At 26.8% G+C, this 15425-nt stretch overlaps 1 protein-coding gene across 1 annotated transcript in view; it reads right to left on the reverse strand.

The window, feature by feature from the left end:
* Positions 1 to 15425, reverse strand: part of LOC111622066 (MICOS complex subunit Mic60-like) — a 54269-nt gene that overhangs the window by 3327 nt on the left and 35517 nt on the right. Inside the window, exons 7-12 of the mRNA XM_023364383.1 lie at positions 15107 to 15243; positions 11290 to 11390; positions 11076 to 11211; positions 7858 to 7981; positions 2679 to 2770; positions 1559 to 1690 (exon numbers count right to left, since the gene is read on the reverse strand). Coding sequence (XP_023220151.1) covers positions 1559 to 1690; positions 2679 to 2770; positions 7858 to 7981; positions 11076 to 11211; positions 11290 to 11390; positions 15107 to 15243 — 722 coding nt within the window. The remainder of the gene's footprint in view (positions 1 to 1558; positions 1691 to 2678; positions 2771 to 7857; positions 7982 to 11075; positions 11212 to 11289; positions 11391 to 15106; positions 15244 to 15425) is intronic.

Raw genomic sequence — 15425 nt, forward strand, 5'->3', positions numbered from 1 at the left:
ATGTAAGGACAAGAAGCATATAGTATGCTTCCATCCACGATGACATTACCCTTGGTATAACAAATCCTAGTTGCAATAATGTCCAGAGTGGATGATAATATAGTACTTTGAATAATTTTAAAATTGTTATTCAGTTTTGCATTACTTTACAAGCTAAATTAATTAGTTTTGAAGGAAATCCTTTTTAGAGAAAATGCAAAAATGTATCAAAATATGGCTGAAGAAACATGTATTTTCTGTTGTATTGCTATCAAGCTGATATTTCAAATACACACAACATTCCTCAGAAGATTGAAATATATAAAACAAAATTTTTCTTTTGGATTATGAATTGCAATATGTATCCGTTTTTTCTTTCAAATTTAGTTTAACTGACAACTTCTAATAGCTGTATTTATAAAAACATGATCAATAATCAGTTTATGAGTTATTTTAGTTGTANACGGAGAAAAATTTCAACACGGGATAAATTAATATATTTTTTCGTACATAATTGGTTATCCGAAAAATAAGTTATCCGAACAACCCCAGTCCCCAAATGATTCGGATAAACGACGCTCTACTGTATTATCAATTTCAAATATCATTTCTGACAATTAAAACTTCCTATTATAGAATATGAATTAATAGTTATTCACATTTATAAGTATCAAAACTCTAATCAACAGTCAAAACAATATAACAAACAGTAGTAATAAATAGAACAGAAGGTTTACTGGTGAAACACAATGTATTCATAAATATGTAAATTCTGCAAAATTATGCTTTTGTAAACTTTCCTCAGAAATATGAGAAAATAATTATTTGTTGGCTGTGGCTAATTCACTCTAAAAAGGTAATGCTTGAAAATGCTTAGAAATTTATATGGAAGGTGGAAGCAAATGCCAATTGTCAACTAAGTAAAAGTTAAGTTTGGACAAAGAATGGATGTTCCAATAAAGCAATTTTGTGTTTTTGTGAATTTTTAAATTTCACAAAAACTTTTATTATTATATAAACAATATCAGAATAATCTGTCTTTAACCTGTTCTCAGTCAAATTTTTTTCAGGGTTACCATCTAAAACCTGTCAATTTTTTTCATTAATATTTGATGTATAATTAATATTTAGGAAGTAATTTGCAAAAAATTACCACTTACATGTGTTTTTTGTCTAAAAATAATATAATAAATAATAATTTTATTTATTTATCTAAAAAAACAAAAAACTACCAAAAACAATTTACATAGTCACTATCAGATTCCAAAATTAAACTACATTTTCCCACCAAAAATGACAAAATAATTTTTGTAACATAATGCCATCTTTGGAGAAATAGTTAGATAAACATTTAATGACAGTAAATGCATCATATGATAAAATAAATATTTCTAGAGCGTTTTTTGCAACAAACAGATGACTTATGTCAAAGCCAAAAAAAGAATTCACTGCATTTGAATATATGGGATGCAACAGTGATTAAGAGGGGGTTAATTAGAATTGTCGTTCAAATTTTAAAAATTAAATCCTATAAAAGTTAAAATCAAAAACAGAATATTTTGTAAAAATCAAACCTTACACTTTTTTTAAATTCTATTTCTAATTCTCTCTGTTGTCTGGATAGTTCTGAACTTATCGTAGAATTTACAACTTTCTCATATTCTTCTTTTTGTTGCTTTAATGCATCTTGAACGTGCTCATATTCTAAAACCTGAGAAAAGAAAATAAATTTTTTTTAAAAACACAGATAATGAATTTCTTAACTAAAACTTCTCAAATTTAACATTGCCACTATTTTTGAAAAGTGAATATACATCATCCATCCTTGTTAATATTTTTAATGTTAAGTAGCTTTGTGTATTCAAATTATGTTAAATTTATAATTATGTAAAAATATTAAATTACTGAAAGATAATGAATTAAAGAATACTATAAACAAATATAATAAGTATGTTTAAATTATTAATTGCTATTGTGTTTATTATCTGTTTATATTATTAGCTGCAACATATGCAAAAACAATAATTTGACAATAAAACCTTTATATTGTAATTAATCTATCTTTAAAACACAAACATCCTCTGATAGAAGATTCAATGGATCAATTTAAATTCAGTAAAAAGTAGAATCATAACAGATATAAGAAGCTAAATTCATTTTCAGCTAAAGATATTTTGCAGAAAATTTCAAGAAGGAAAAATTTATTTCTTTCAAATTTTTACCTTGCTTCACAGCTTTCAAATTTATGTAATATTCATTTCTCTTATATTTTGTTATTTAAATAAAATATATTTAGATTTTTTTTTTACTCTTTTATACAATAATAATATATTTTAATAGGTTAACAATAAGATAATACTGTTTAGAAAATCTTGTATGTATGTTGAATGTATTATGTATTACTAAAGAAAAACTACAGTTAATTGAAGTAAACTACATTAAAAAGTTCATTATAATTATTGAATTGATAATTCACTGATTAATTAATATACAAAAATCAATGAAACCACTTATTCTGAATATCAATAAATGTGGCAATTAAAGAGAAATTTGTAATTTTCACATAAGAAAATAACTGATGATGATTTTATAAACTTGATAATTCGTAGAAAAATTATTATTGTAAAACAGTTTTATTTCAAAATTATTTTTTATTAATATAATATTTTAATATATGATGATTGATAAAATTATAATACCTGTTGTTTGGCAATTTGTTTCTGCAACTGTTCAACACGTCTATGTGCATGAGCTATCAAGAAATTTAATTCTTCTTCTGTCAATTTATTATCTATTAATAAAAAATAAATTCTATAAAAAGTTCTATAAAAAAAAAGTATACTTATTATCATCATCATCTCAGCTTTTTGCCCTTACATTATTATTATTTATCATATTCATTTTTACATAAACAAAACAGTTGTAAACAATATACAAGTATTCAATTAGACATTCAAATTCAGGAACATATATGATTTTTTTTTATCAATCATATAAGTTCAGCGGTGGCTCACCATTGTAACCCTGAAGAATGTGAAATTGTTAAGAATGCTATTAAAAATTATAAAAAGAAAAATTTTACAAGCATTTAAAAATAATTAAACTAAAAAAAATAATAGAATTAATGATAATGAAGGTTTTAAAATTGATGACAGGTAGCATATATATTTAACTGAAAACGTAAGAAATTGTATTAATACAAGTGGTGATTATTGTGTATAAGTTTTGAAAAAGAGTAAAGATAATATAGATAAAATATTGAAGATTGTAACTTGAAATTCTTTTCAAAGTTAAAATTATCATTAAAATTTGATATAAAGAAAAAAAACTAGATGAATTTTTAAAAAAGTTTTCTAAAGTATATTTGTATTTTAAATGTATCAGTTTAAAACCATAATTGAGAAGTATAAAAATGCAAGCAATATATCTTTATGATTGATTAAATAACAATGAAAATTTATAAGAATTTATATGAAAAAATTGTTAGATTATAGGAACTAAATTTTTAAAATTAATTGTGTGACTGTTAAAAAAAGATGATAATGGAAACAGCAAAAAGAAATTAAAATGTACCCAATGTAATTTAAATGAATTTATTTTACTTTAACAATGTATATATGTATTATGCTAAGCTTTCTTGGTATAATGTTGTTTAATATATTTGTTAGTCTACAGACTTATTATTCCACACTTTTCAAACATTTGATAATGAACCAATAATAACCAAGAGAAGGCATTAGGTAGGACATCTGAATAGAGGTGCAGTTTACAATTAAGGAGCAAAATTCTTCCTTGTCACCACCACCTGAGGAGGGTGACGATAAAGAAGAAGAATTTTTTCTGGATTTATCAAGTTAAAAATGAAGGTTAAAAACTGGACTACAATCAAAGTATTTGTGCCTTTACAGTTTTTTGCAGTAATTTTAAAGTTAGATTGTGTGGATTCTAGTTCAAGTCTTGATTTTATTAATTTTGGTTTGGTGAAGTAATTGGCAAAAAGTTAGCATTTTAAGATAAAATAACTATGATTGTATTCTTTATGAATGAGCAGCTTTAGTGTATTTTTATATAAATGCCAGATGCCAGCTGAAGAGGAGTCGAGGAGATTAAATGCATACTGGAAAATAAAGCTGTCTATCTAAATTAATTCATTCATCCTTGTTATTGAAAGTTTGATAAGTCCAGAATAATAATAATAATAATCATAATAATAGTTTGTAGAGTAAAAAGTATATTAAAAGTACATATGTATTTTTTAAAAATAGACTGGTTTTGTGTGAACAACATTACTAACTGAAGAGGGAATGTAAGTTCTGAAATGTATTTTAGTTAATATTTATGCTAATAAAAAGTAATTTTCAATAATAGAATTTTATTGCAACCAAATTTAGATAAATGGTTTAAATATTTGGTTGCTTGTGTTTGATAAGTTCTAATATATTGTTTATAACTGTTTTATTTAAGTAAAAATGAATGTGATTAATAATAATAATAAAAATATCAATATAAATTATTTGATATAGTTAGTTTCTCCCTTATGTTACCTTCAAATTATTATATTGATTTAGATTTTATTATTATAANTTCAACGAATATGCAATTATCATCATAGTTTTATGCTTGATATAGTTTATTATTATAAGATTACATTGAAACAAACCTTGTTACTTTAGTGATTAACATTGTTAGCAATAAAATTAATTTTAACATTAACATTAAGATATAAAATAATAATTACTATTTTATCTCTATAAATATATTTTACCAGTTTAATTTTAACACATTCTTTTGGATATAACGTATATTTGATATTGATGTAGACACAATATATTTTATGTTGTAATATTATAGCATACATTTAAGCACACACATAAAACAGAAGTGTTTCAAACAATGAACAATATCTCGCTCATTTATATTTGATGTTCTAACTTTTCGTCTGAAATCTATTAATATTTTATTTGAATAACTTCAAAAATATTACATTTTTTAATGATAGTTAAAATTAACTGAAATATTTTTCAAATTTAAAAGTCATTTAATCAGTTATACACTCCCCCTTTTTTAATAGAATGTTGGTATTCATCTAAAAATACCATCAATATATTAACTTAATTAATAAACCATCATCTTTGAATATGATGATTTTATGAATTCTAATCAGAAATTGTTTTCTTTGTAATCACATTCATAAAAAAAAATATTCAATGGAAGAATTTATCTAGGAAAATCCAATATAATGGCATCAAAATGTACACAGCTATAAAAAAATTCGTAAAACAATATGTAGTTACTTTAAATGTTTATTTTCAAACTAAACCAATGAAAAGGGACAATCATCTTAATAAACACATGTAATTGCTTTTAATCAAAAAACTCTTCTATGTCACTAATCTGTTTTCAATACAGCTGTATTGAATTCAATTGAGCAATATTGAAATTCAGTAGGATTCTATATCATCAACTGCTTTTATTAATCAGAAAATAGTTTAAAACTATCCACTTTTTAAAACTGTCAGATATATTTTAAAAAAACAACATTAATAGCAGTTTTAAAAGTAAAAAATTGTTTATTTCAGCCACATTAATTCATTTTTCAATATAATTGACATTTGGAGTAATACATTTTTCCAAATATTCAATCCATTTTTGTACTCCAGACACAAAAATATGTTCAGATTTTTCTTTGATCTCTTCCAATACAACATTTGATGAAAACTGTTGACTTTTCGGTTTTAATTTTGGGAACAATTAGAAGTGTGATAGTACAAATGATAGAAAGGTTTGTACACTTAAAAGAATGTATTGTTTTAGCTTTGAATGACATCGATGCTACTTACAAATGAAATGAAGCAGAGTATTATAAAATTGTAGAGCTTCTTAATGTTTTATGACCAATACATTTAGCAGCTGATGCCTTAGGATGACAAGATGCAAATCTTGTCGTCTTTAGTCATCTTTAAAGCATTAAATAATAAATCTAAGTTTTTTGTTCTTCTGTTTGTACCCTCTAATAGTAAAAACTCCTTTTTTAGTGTCTTAGCGCTGGACAAAGTCACTTCTTCAGGTTCTTGAAGATATTTATATATTGATTTTTCCATACCATTTTTTAAAGCTGTGGCTTGATTTTTTTCTTTGCAACTTTTTCATCATTGCAGTCATCTTCTATAGAATAATTTGGATATAATCTCGATATTTTCCAGATAACTTAATAATATCAGATTTTGCAGTTAGTGGAAGAAATACGATAGACAACTTTGTCCAAATGTTCTGTGGATTTTGTAAATAAAGCAGAAGTGTTACTAATCTCATTTGTCTTCTCTCTTGAATTCATACTTCAACAACATGTAACAACTTTGAACTAATTTCAGTTTTCAAATTTTTCAATTCACATAACAGAAATTCAAATATGCCTTCACTTGTTAATAAATAGGATGACAAGATGCAAAATCCATGGAACGTTTGGACAAAGTTGTCTATCGTATTTCTTCCACTAACTGCAAAATCTGATATTATTAAGTTATCTGGACAAATATTGAGATTATATCCGAATTATTCTATAAAAGATGACTGCAATTATGAAAAAGTTGTGAAGAAAAAAATCAAGCCACAGCTTTAAAAAATGGTATGGAAAAATCAATATATAAATATCTCCAAGAACCTGAAGAAGTGACTTCGTCCAGCTCTAAGATACTAAAATAGGAGTTTTTACTATTAGAGGGTACAAACAGAAGAACAAAAAACTTAGATTTATTATTTAATGCTTTAAAGATGACTAAAGACGACAAGATTTGCATCTTGTTGTCCTAAGGCATAAGCTGCTAAATGTATTGGTCATAAAACATTAAGAAGCTCTACAATTTTATAATACTCTGCTTCATTTCATTTGTAAGTAGCACCGATGTCATTCAAAGCTTAAACAATACATTCTTTTAAGTGTACAAACCTTTCTATCATTTGTACTATCACACTTCTAATTGTTCCCAAAATTAAAACCGAAAAGTCAACAGTTTTCATCAAATGTTGTATTGGAAGAGATCAAAGAAAAATCTGAACATATTTTTGTGTCTGGAGTACAAAAATGGATTGAATATTTGGAAAAATGCATTACTCCAAATGACAATTATATTGAAAAATGAAAAAATGTGGCTGAAATAAACAACTTTTCACTTTTAAAACTGATCATATTCAATTTCTTTCCAAACTATTTTATAAAAATGGCAAATGTAGCAAAATTGTCCTGATGGCAGGGGAGAGAAGTTCCAGAGTGATTGCACAGGATTTTAATCAATGTCATCCACGCCAGTGCCTGTGTCACACATAGCAGTTTCCAACCTACTCCAAAAATTCAGGGAGATGAGATTGGTCCATGATAAGAAATATTCAGGCCTGTGCAATTACCCTGGAACTTCTCTCTCTGCTATCAGGACAATCTTGATGCATTCTTCCTGTGTTAGGGGCATTGTGATGTCTGTTCTTCAACTTGTAACAACAAAGGAAACACATTAATAACTCTGTAATTGTTTGAGATATGTCAAAATTCTTCCAGCAATCAATTTCTTGTGAAATTCTGACCCTAAATAATGTGTCATCCCCATTCTCTTCCCATTTAAAATTTTAGAGTTGCATTCAAGATGACAGTCGTGTGTGTAACACACATCAATCTGTTTCCCCCTGGTCTAATGTGTTCTTGATATGAGCAAATTAACTTTGGGTACATTCTATTTCTGTAGCAGGAGTGTTAAGTAACTTTCTTTACCACCTTGTATATTAAAATTTCAATTTGATATTTAAATTATTCCATATAGACAGATGATACTTGCAAGTTTTACTATTTATAAAAACTAATATCAACCATATATTTTTATTTTACATTACCTTTCTCTCCTAGTTTGACATTTGGGACAATAGCTTCTAATTCTTTTTTAAATTGTTCTTTTCCTTTTTCTACCATATTTTTGTAATGGGAAGCCACATTTGATTCAGCTTGAGCTGAAACAATCTGGAAATGAAATAATTAAAAAGAAATTTAAAAAGAAACAAGAAAGTCTACAGATTTTAAAAAATATACATATGTATACACCATTAACGAAGTTAAAAACTAGAACAAAAATTCAACGAATATGCAATTATCATCATAGTTTTATTGAAAATCACTTTCAAATTTATATATATGTTAAATTATTAAAAAATATCTATTCATTTAATACATTATAGATAAAGTGAAATAAATTTTATTTTGAGTAATTAAAGTTAAATTTATTTTAAACATTATTAACACAATTAAGTAGAATATTCACATAAAGTCTTATTTGAAAGACTGGTTTCATAAAAGACATTCTCAATACTAATTTTTGTTTCATTTCACTTAAACAAGGTCATGCACCTAGCTCTGCCCATCATTTATTAGCTTGATGTCAAAGACAGAGACAATGAGTGTAAGTACTTCATACATTACTTTGATGCACCTTGCATTACCAGCATTCGTAAATACAGATGAAGAATGGTTTCATTCTTCATCTGTATTCCCCAATGCTGGTAAAAATTAATTTTCCAATCTACATCAGCATTATCCTAGTGTGAGACCTGAAAGGCCCCTGGGTCTAAATTAATAATTTTTATTAATTATGTTAAATATTGTCACCAAATATTACTTCATTTTTGGTGAGAAAAATACTCTTTTAACGTGGGAAAAGGCAGATAACAAATGTTACTTCCTTTCACAGAAGTTAGAACATCCTCTGACTTTCCCTTATCTGGTTAAAATCCTGCTCAAATGGGAAATGTTGACCCCTCATTCATTCCCCTTTCATCCGTTCTCATGAAAGAGTTACTGGCCGATGATTGGTCAAAATTCAGAAGATATACAGGGAATTTGTCCAAATTCGGGGAGTTCAGCAACAGATCTGGAAGCGTCCAAACTCCACATACGTTTTCCTCCTGATGACCAATGTCCTTAGACGAGTCACATACGGAATAATTCCAGAGTTAGCACTTAGAAAACATACTTGGATTTTGTGCACATATTGATCTCCCATACGAAGAAGTAAATGAACTTTATCTCCCAAGTGTCCCTTGCATACAGAGAAGACGACGAACGACAACTAAAACAGGTTGTATGTTTTATAACGATTTTGTGAGCTCTCTCTCTCGATCGCGCATCAGTATAGTATAAGTCCATGCCCATATCGTGTATATCAATTGTCGTAGTTATATCTCTCGTTCCTTGATATTTGTATTAGTTTTACTTATAGAATCATTAAATTTATTTTTGTTTGTTTTATATAAGATATGGCTCTTAATTTGAATCGTAATAAGATCTCTTACGCGTGTTAATCCGCGTATAATAAGATTGATTAACTGGTGTCAGCCCTGACGAGCATCTGGACTTCACAGTTCAGATCTACTAGCGATTAATGCCTTCCTATAAAAAATAAGAGAACTGGTCTTACCGACTAGTGCCTGTAAGTGGCGTAACCTACATTACGTCCTGGCTGATCTCACACTAGTTAACAGTCTCATCAAAGAAAAAAAGACCAATAATCTGATAAGTGTTATGTATGTAGAGTGGTCAGAACAAAAATTGAGTATTTCCACTTTCCTGACAGCCATGATTTTGTTTATTAGCTAAAAAAATACATTTAGGCTTTATTTGTAAACCACATGTGTCATAGAATGTCAGGATTTTCTTCAAAAAATTTCCTTGTCCAAGGTACAAAACATAGGCATTTCTCAATTGCTCCTATATAAATATTCTATAAAATCTGGATTTTAAAAGAAAACAAGTTCAGTTAATGACAAAGAATTTCAAAACTCTACTTTCAACAGGTATGTGTCAAGATTATCAGATTCCTTGTACAGTTTTTGCACTTTTCGTCTGTTATCTTTGTGTAGCCACATGCATAAGCATGTGGTTACACACCAAAATATCTTATGCATGTGGCTACATCAAGACATGTTATTCTATACAGATACTATTCACAAAACTGAAAAAGTCCAAAAATTGTTCATTTCAATAGTGATCACTTTTCTCCATATTCTTGGGAAAAAACAATATTTTCAATAATACTTTTGATTTCAGTGTATGAACACATCACGTTTACACATATCTGCAAAAATAGCATGGTCAGAACCATTTTGAATGGAAGACAATGTTGCAAACTACATGAAAAGCATAAATTGAGATTACAGAAGCTACATAAAAAAGTATCCATTATTCAATACAACAGTGGTGTGCAGTGACATTTGATGATAGGGAAGCTGTGCCGCCCTGGATAGAATCATTTGAAGCATTTTAAGATATTTTGGTGTGTAGCATCCACCAGCTAAATCATGTAAAGTTGGTGCTCTGTAATGCTCATGCACAAATGCCTGTAATCTGGCTACTTTACACCATTCAAATATTTTGGCTGTGGAAGCTATCTCATATTCGACAATACAGCGCTTCCATTGGAAATATGCATATATGAATATACAATGCCAATCTCATCGTTGTTTTTCACATGTAGTATAGAAATTTGTAATAAGACACATTATAATAATTGGTTATAATAAATATTGGTTAATATATATTGGTTATAATAAAATATTAATTTTAATTAATTCAAACTATTGGCTTATGTTTTCTGAAAACATTTTGAACAAAAAATTAAATGTTCAAGTGATCAATGATATAAAAACTATCAAAAAGCATCTATATATACAAACAATACATACAAATATATTTATATTTTTGATTAAACAAGCATAAATCAAAAAAATCCAAAACCAAAATTAATAATTTTAACTTATTCTCAATTTATTTTAATAGCAATTTATAGAATTAATTTTTTATTTAAAAAATTTTTAAATAAAACTTCTATTACTTTGGAAAATTATTCTAGTTTTAACAAATGTATTAATTTAGTTTCATTAAAATAATAAAAGTAACATATAAAAAATAATTCAATTGTTAATAAGATTAAAAAACTTTTCTTGTATATTTGTATACATGTTAAATTATTAAAAAATATCTATTCATTTAATACACATCATTAAATTTTGTAAACTAAAATTCTGAGTTCAATATTTTAAGTTATATCATTGATGTTATTTACCTCCTTCTCTGTTTTCTCAAGCTGACAAAGATAATTATTGATATGTTCTTCTGTTGCAATTAAAGATGGATTTTCTGAAGTAATTTTGGAATTTCTGCCTTCTTTTATCATTCCTTTTATATTACTTATTCTTTCTCTAAAAATGGAGTATTTTAAATTTCATCTTTAAGATAAGAAAAAAAAATTCAACTATATGTAAATTAGAGAAACTCACTTAACTTCTTCTGTAATGGAATTTGCTTGATTCAATGAATGTGCTTTCCTTTCCATAGCTTCATTAGCTTCTTTCCAAGCATTTTCTTCATTTTCTATTTGCTAAAATTAATAAATTGAGTATTTTTTTTTTTTATTATTTATCATCCAATATTTTAATAAATTGTAAAAATATGTAAATATGTTGTCTTAAATAAAAATATACTATTTCATAAATTTTTGTTTTTTTATTAAAATGTATTGTTTTTAATTTATGGCTTATACATTAACAACTGCATAAAATCTGAGTTTGCTTTGTTAACGGTTACAAAGTTTAATTTATTGTTTCCAAGTAATATTAATGATTCCAGTAATTATATCAATTATTTTTCATTTTTAAATCCTAAAAGAAAATGATTACTAATAAAATAAATTTTTACACACAGTATTATATTATCAATATTACAACATATAATCCACTCATAATGCAAACATAATGAATATTTTTGTTGAAAATCAGTCAGATGCAACAAACCTCAATATAGCATCACTCTCAAAATGACAACAAATACTAGTGAATTTACCTTCTAAAATATTAAATAGAACTCATCAATATCTGCAAATTATTAAATGAATGGATTTCACATTGCAAATAGCATTGTCATCATCAAATCAAACGACTTTCAAATTACCTAACTCAAACTTGTCAAGTGGTGTAACTTCAAATTAGAGGCAATTATGAGTGAATCCCCATATAAGATAAGAAATCTAAGAATAAATTTTCATGCACTGCTACTATCAATATTTCCCAGGTAATTTGTTGTAGACCAGGTGGAAATTGAAATACCTGTTTTATTTTAAAATTTACAATAATTTATCATCATTTTCTGTAAATTTTATTTAATATTTAATTTTTTAAATTTTATTGGATACTGGAATAACTTTATGCTCACTTATTACTTTTGTAATTTTTTAGTTATAAGCTACACATATCTTCAAGCTTTCTTTTTGGAAGATTCTAAGATAATACTAGTTTCTTTGCATAATCTTGCTCAATGGATATCAGAGCCAGGTTGGAAAGCTTTTTGGACAGTTTTCCAGATACATTTTAATAATTTTCAATGTAGAAAAAGGACATTCACAACTGGCAACTGAAACTGGAATTATCAAAAGAAATTTTTGTAGGCTTTGTACATATCAAGAAATCTACTGACCAATAAATGATTTTCAACAATCAAAAACTTAGCTAGACTATAGACATCTTTTAGGTCTAGCAATTTATCTTTAAACAAACTACAAACTTAAAAACAGTTCTTCACCTATCTCAGGAGTCATTGCAGGGAAGTGTTGGAAAGTTTTATGCTGCAGAATGTGGTACTTACATCTTTCATCTCAATCACATTTCAAAAAATATAGCTGCAAGAGTTTTGACAATTTTGTGTAGGCCAGCAAATTGAATTTTCAACTAGCTGTTTATAAAGTTAAACACCTTAAATTTGGAAGTACTTTGGAAGATCTGTTCTTTTGTCTTTTAACTGTTCAGTTCAGTGAAGTGTCCTTTACCTCTGATACTCTTTTCAACTTGAAGTGAGGCTCAAAATGCAATGACTTTGGTAACTTCATCAAAGTCATTGTGAAGCTTCTCCATGCTGGTTAGTGTGTTTTTAAGAAACACTGTTGGTTTGCTAACTTCTTATTTGAGGGTAACATTTTTGATGCTATAATTTATCTGGAGACATACTGTCTCCATCATAATTGGTAATTGTAACAATGACATCAAATACCTCAACATATTCAAACTGCTGCTTTGTTTCTCTCTTTGGAAGATCATCCAATCATGGTCATGTCATTCAAAATTTTCATTGCACTAGGGCAACGGTCAGCAACCGATGTTTCACGGACCATAAATGGTCCGCAAGAAAATTTGGGTGGTCCATGGAGAAATTTGATCACCCGAAGGTTACACAAAGTATTACAAAAAAAATACAAAATGCTTAGTTGGTTTTTACACGCATTGAGAATTTTTATTCAAATCTTAAACCAAACACTAAGTGATTGTTATCAATAAATAATAAACAATAAACAATATTGTGATTCTTCACATTTTCTTTAAATAATGAACAATAAACAATATGGATTCTTTAAATAATGAACAATAAACAATATGGATTCTTTAAATAATGAACAATAAACAATATGGATTCTTTGCACTTTTCCATGAACAATTGTCATCCTTCGTGGAAATGTGCGAAGAATCCATAAACTTGTTTCAAACAAGCAACAATGAACTTTAGGTTTGCATTAAGTTATAATTAAACATGCGAGTTTCATATTAATATAGTAAGACTGAACTTTTGTGATCATTATTCTACAGATTTTGTATCATTTAAAAAAATTTATGATAATGGTCCGTGGAATTCAAAATTGTGACTTTAGTGATCCGTGAGGTAAGAAAAGTTGCAGACTACTGCACTAGGGTACTAGAAATGAAAGACCTTGATGTAGTCCTTTATGGTTAGAGCAGTTTCTCTAAAGAGATAAGATGAGAGGAGTGTGTCTTTAACCTGTCCTATATTGTTCCTGAAAATATTCGTGTTGACCTCATTGACCTGCGTGGGCAATCCCGAATATTTTCGTGTTTACGTCGGAATGTTTTTGATACTAGATGTCGCTATGCGTCACAATTTTTATATTAAAACAAACTTTTAAAATATAATTTTTTTTGTTTCTATATTATTCAATATATTTATTTTGTTTGTGCAACATAAAAAAATAATTTTTAATGATACAGTAGACATGATTATTATTTTTTAAAAAAATTTTTAGGCTTAACATCAATGAAAATTCAACATGGTGTCACAGGCAACAAATAAAAATTTCAACATCAAATAGGTTAATTCTGCCTGTTGTTAAGGTTATTTACCAAATGAGAGTTCTTGAAACATCTCATAAAACATTCATATCTCATATGTTTTTTTATAAAATTGAGAACTGAAAAATTGAAAATCTCAAAGAAAAATGAATCAAAAATATTTAAAATAAAAAACAGTAAAAGACAAATATGAAGGAGCATAATGACAAAATTTAGTTTTTTTTTTTAATTCTAATTTGGTAAGTAGCCCCATGCTAATATAAATAACACCTATTTTGGAGTATCTACTAGCTATTGTCAACTTCCTATCTATTATTCCATGTAAAACTTTGCCAAGGGGCACCAAAATTGGACTTAGGCATGACCCTATGCTATCTATCTAAAAATAAAAATATAGCCATAAAAATTAAAATTTCATAAAGTACTATAGGATATATATAAATTAAAGACTTTAAATGGCTAAACACTATGCTTATATACCAAGGTGCTAAATTAAAATCTTCCATAAAATTTTTTATTACTTTGTTAACTGAAAAGAAAACCTAGTTAGGTGTCCCCCCCCAGTCTGATGGGCAAAGAGGGAAGTGCCTTCTCTGCCTCCCTTGTAATTATATCCCCGGTCTTCATTACTACATAAATTTATTACTATTTGAAGTGTTTCAGTCTAGAACCAAACTTAATTTAGTAGCAATTCAGAGAATAAATGACAGAGGTAAATTGAATTTTGATAAAATTTACTTTTTAAATAATATATTTAATAATTCATCATTATTATTTTATCTATATTAATAATTGCTTTTAATAATAATAATAACAAACATAGGAATTAAAAAAAAAAATACATCCATAAAATTCATTAAATTAAAATTATATAAATACTTGCCAGAAATATTGTTGTATTGCTGATATTGTAAAATTAATATAATAAACATAAATTTAAATACACAATATCAAGTCTATAACTTACCTCACTGCTTTCCAATGCAAGATATAATTTTCTGGTATGTTCTTTGATAGCATCAACTGCATCACTCTGAACAACAGTTGCTTTTTGCACAAGTTTGTCTAATTCATTTAAACCATCTTTAAGTTTCTTTTCTAATTCTGAATTTAAAAATAAAAGATAAATGAGAATAGCTATTATTGTAAAAATTTTAAATATAAATTTGTAATGAAAAATATTTTAATGATCAACTAAGGAACTGAATTAATTTAAACTATAAAATATATTTATAACAGCTAATAGAAAAAAATGCAAAATTAAATTATTATTATTTTTTTTTTAA

This window comes from Centruroides sculpturatus, unplaced genomic scaffold (assembly GCF_000671375.1).
Source record: "Centruroides sculpturatus isolate CEXI.00-Female unplaced genomic scaffold, Cexi_2.0 scaffold11, whole genome shotgun sequence".
Taxonomy (NCBI): Eukaryota; Metazoa; Arthropoda; class Arachnida; order Scorpiones; family Buthidae; genus Centruroides; species Centruroides sculpturatus.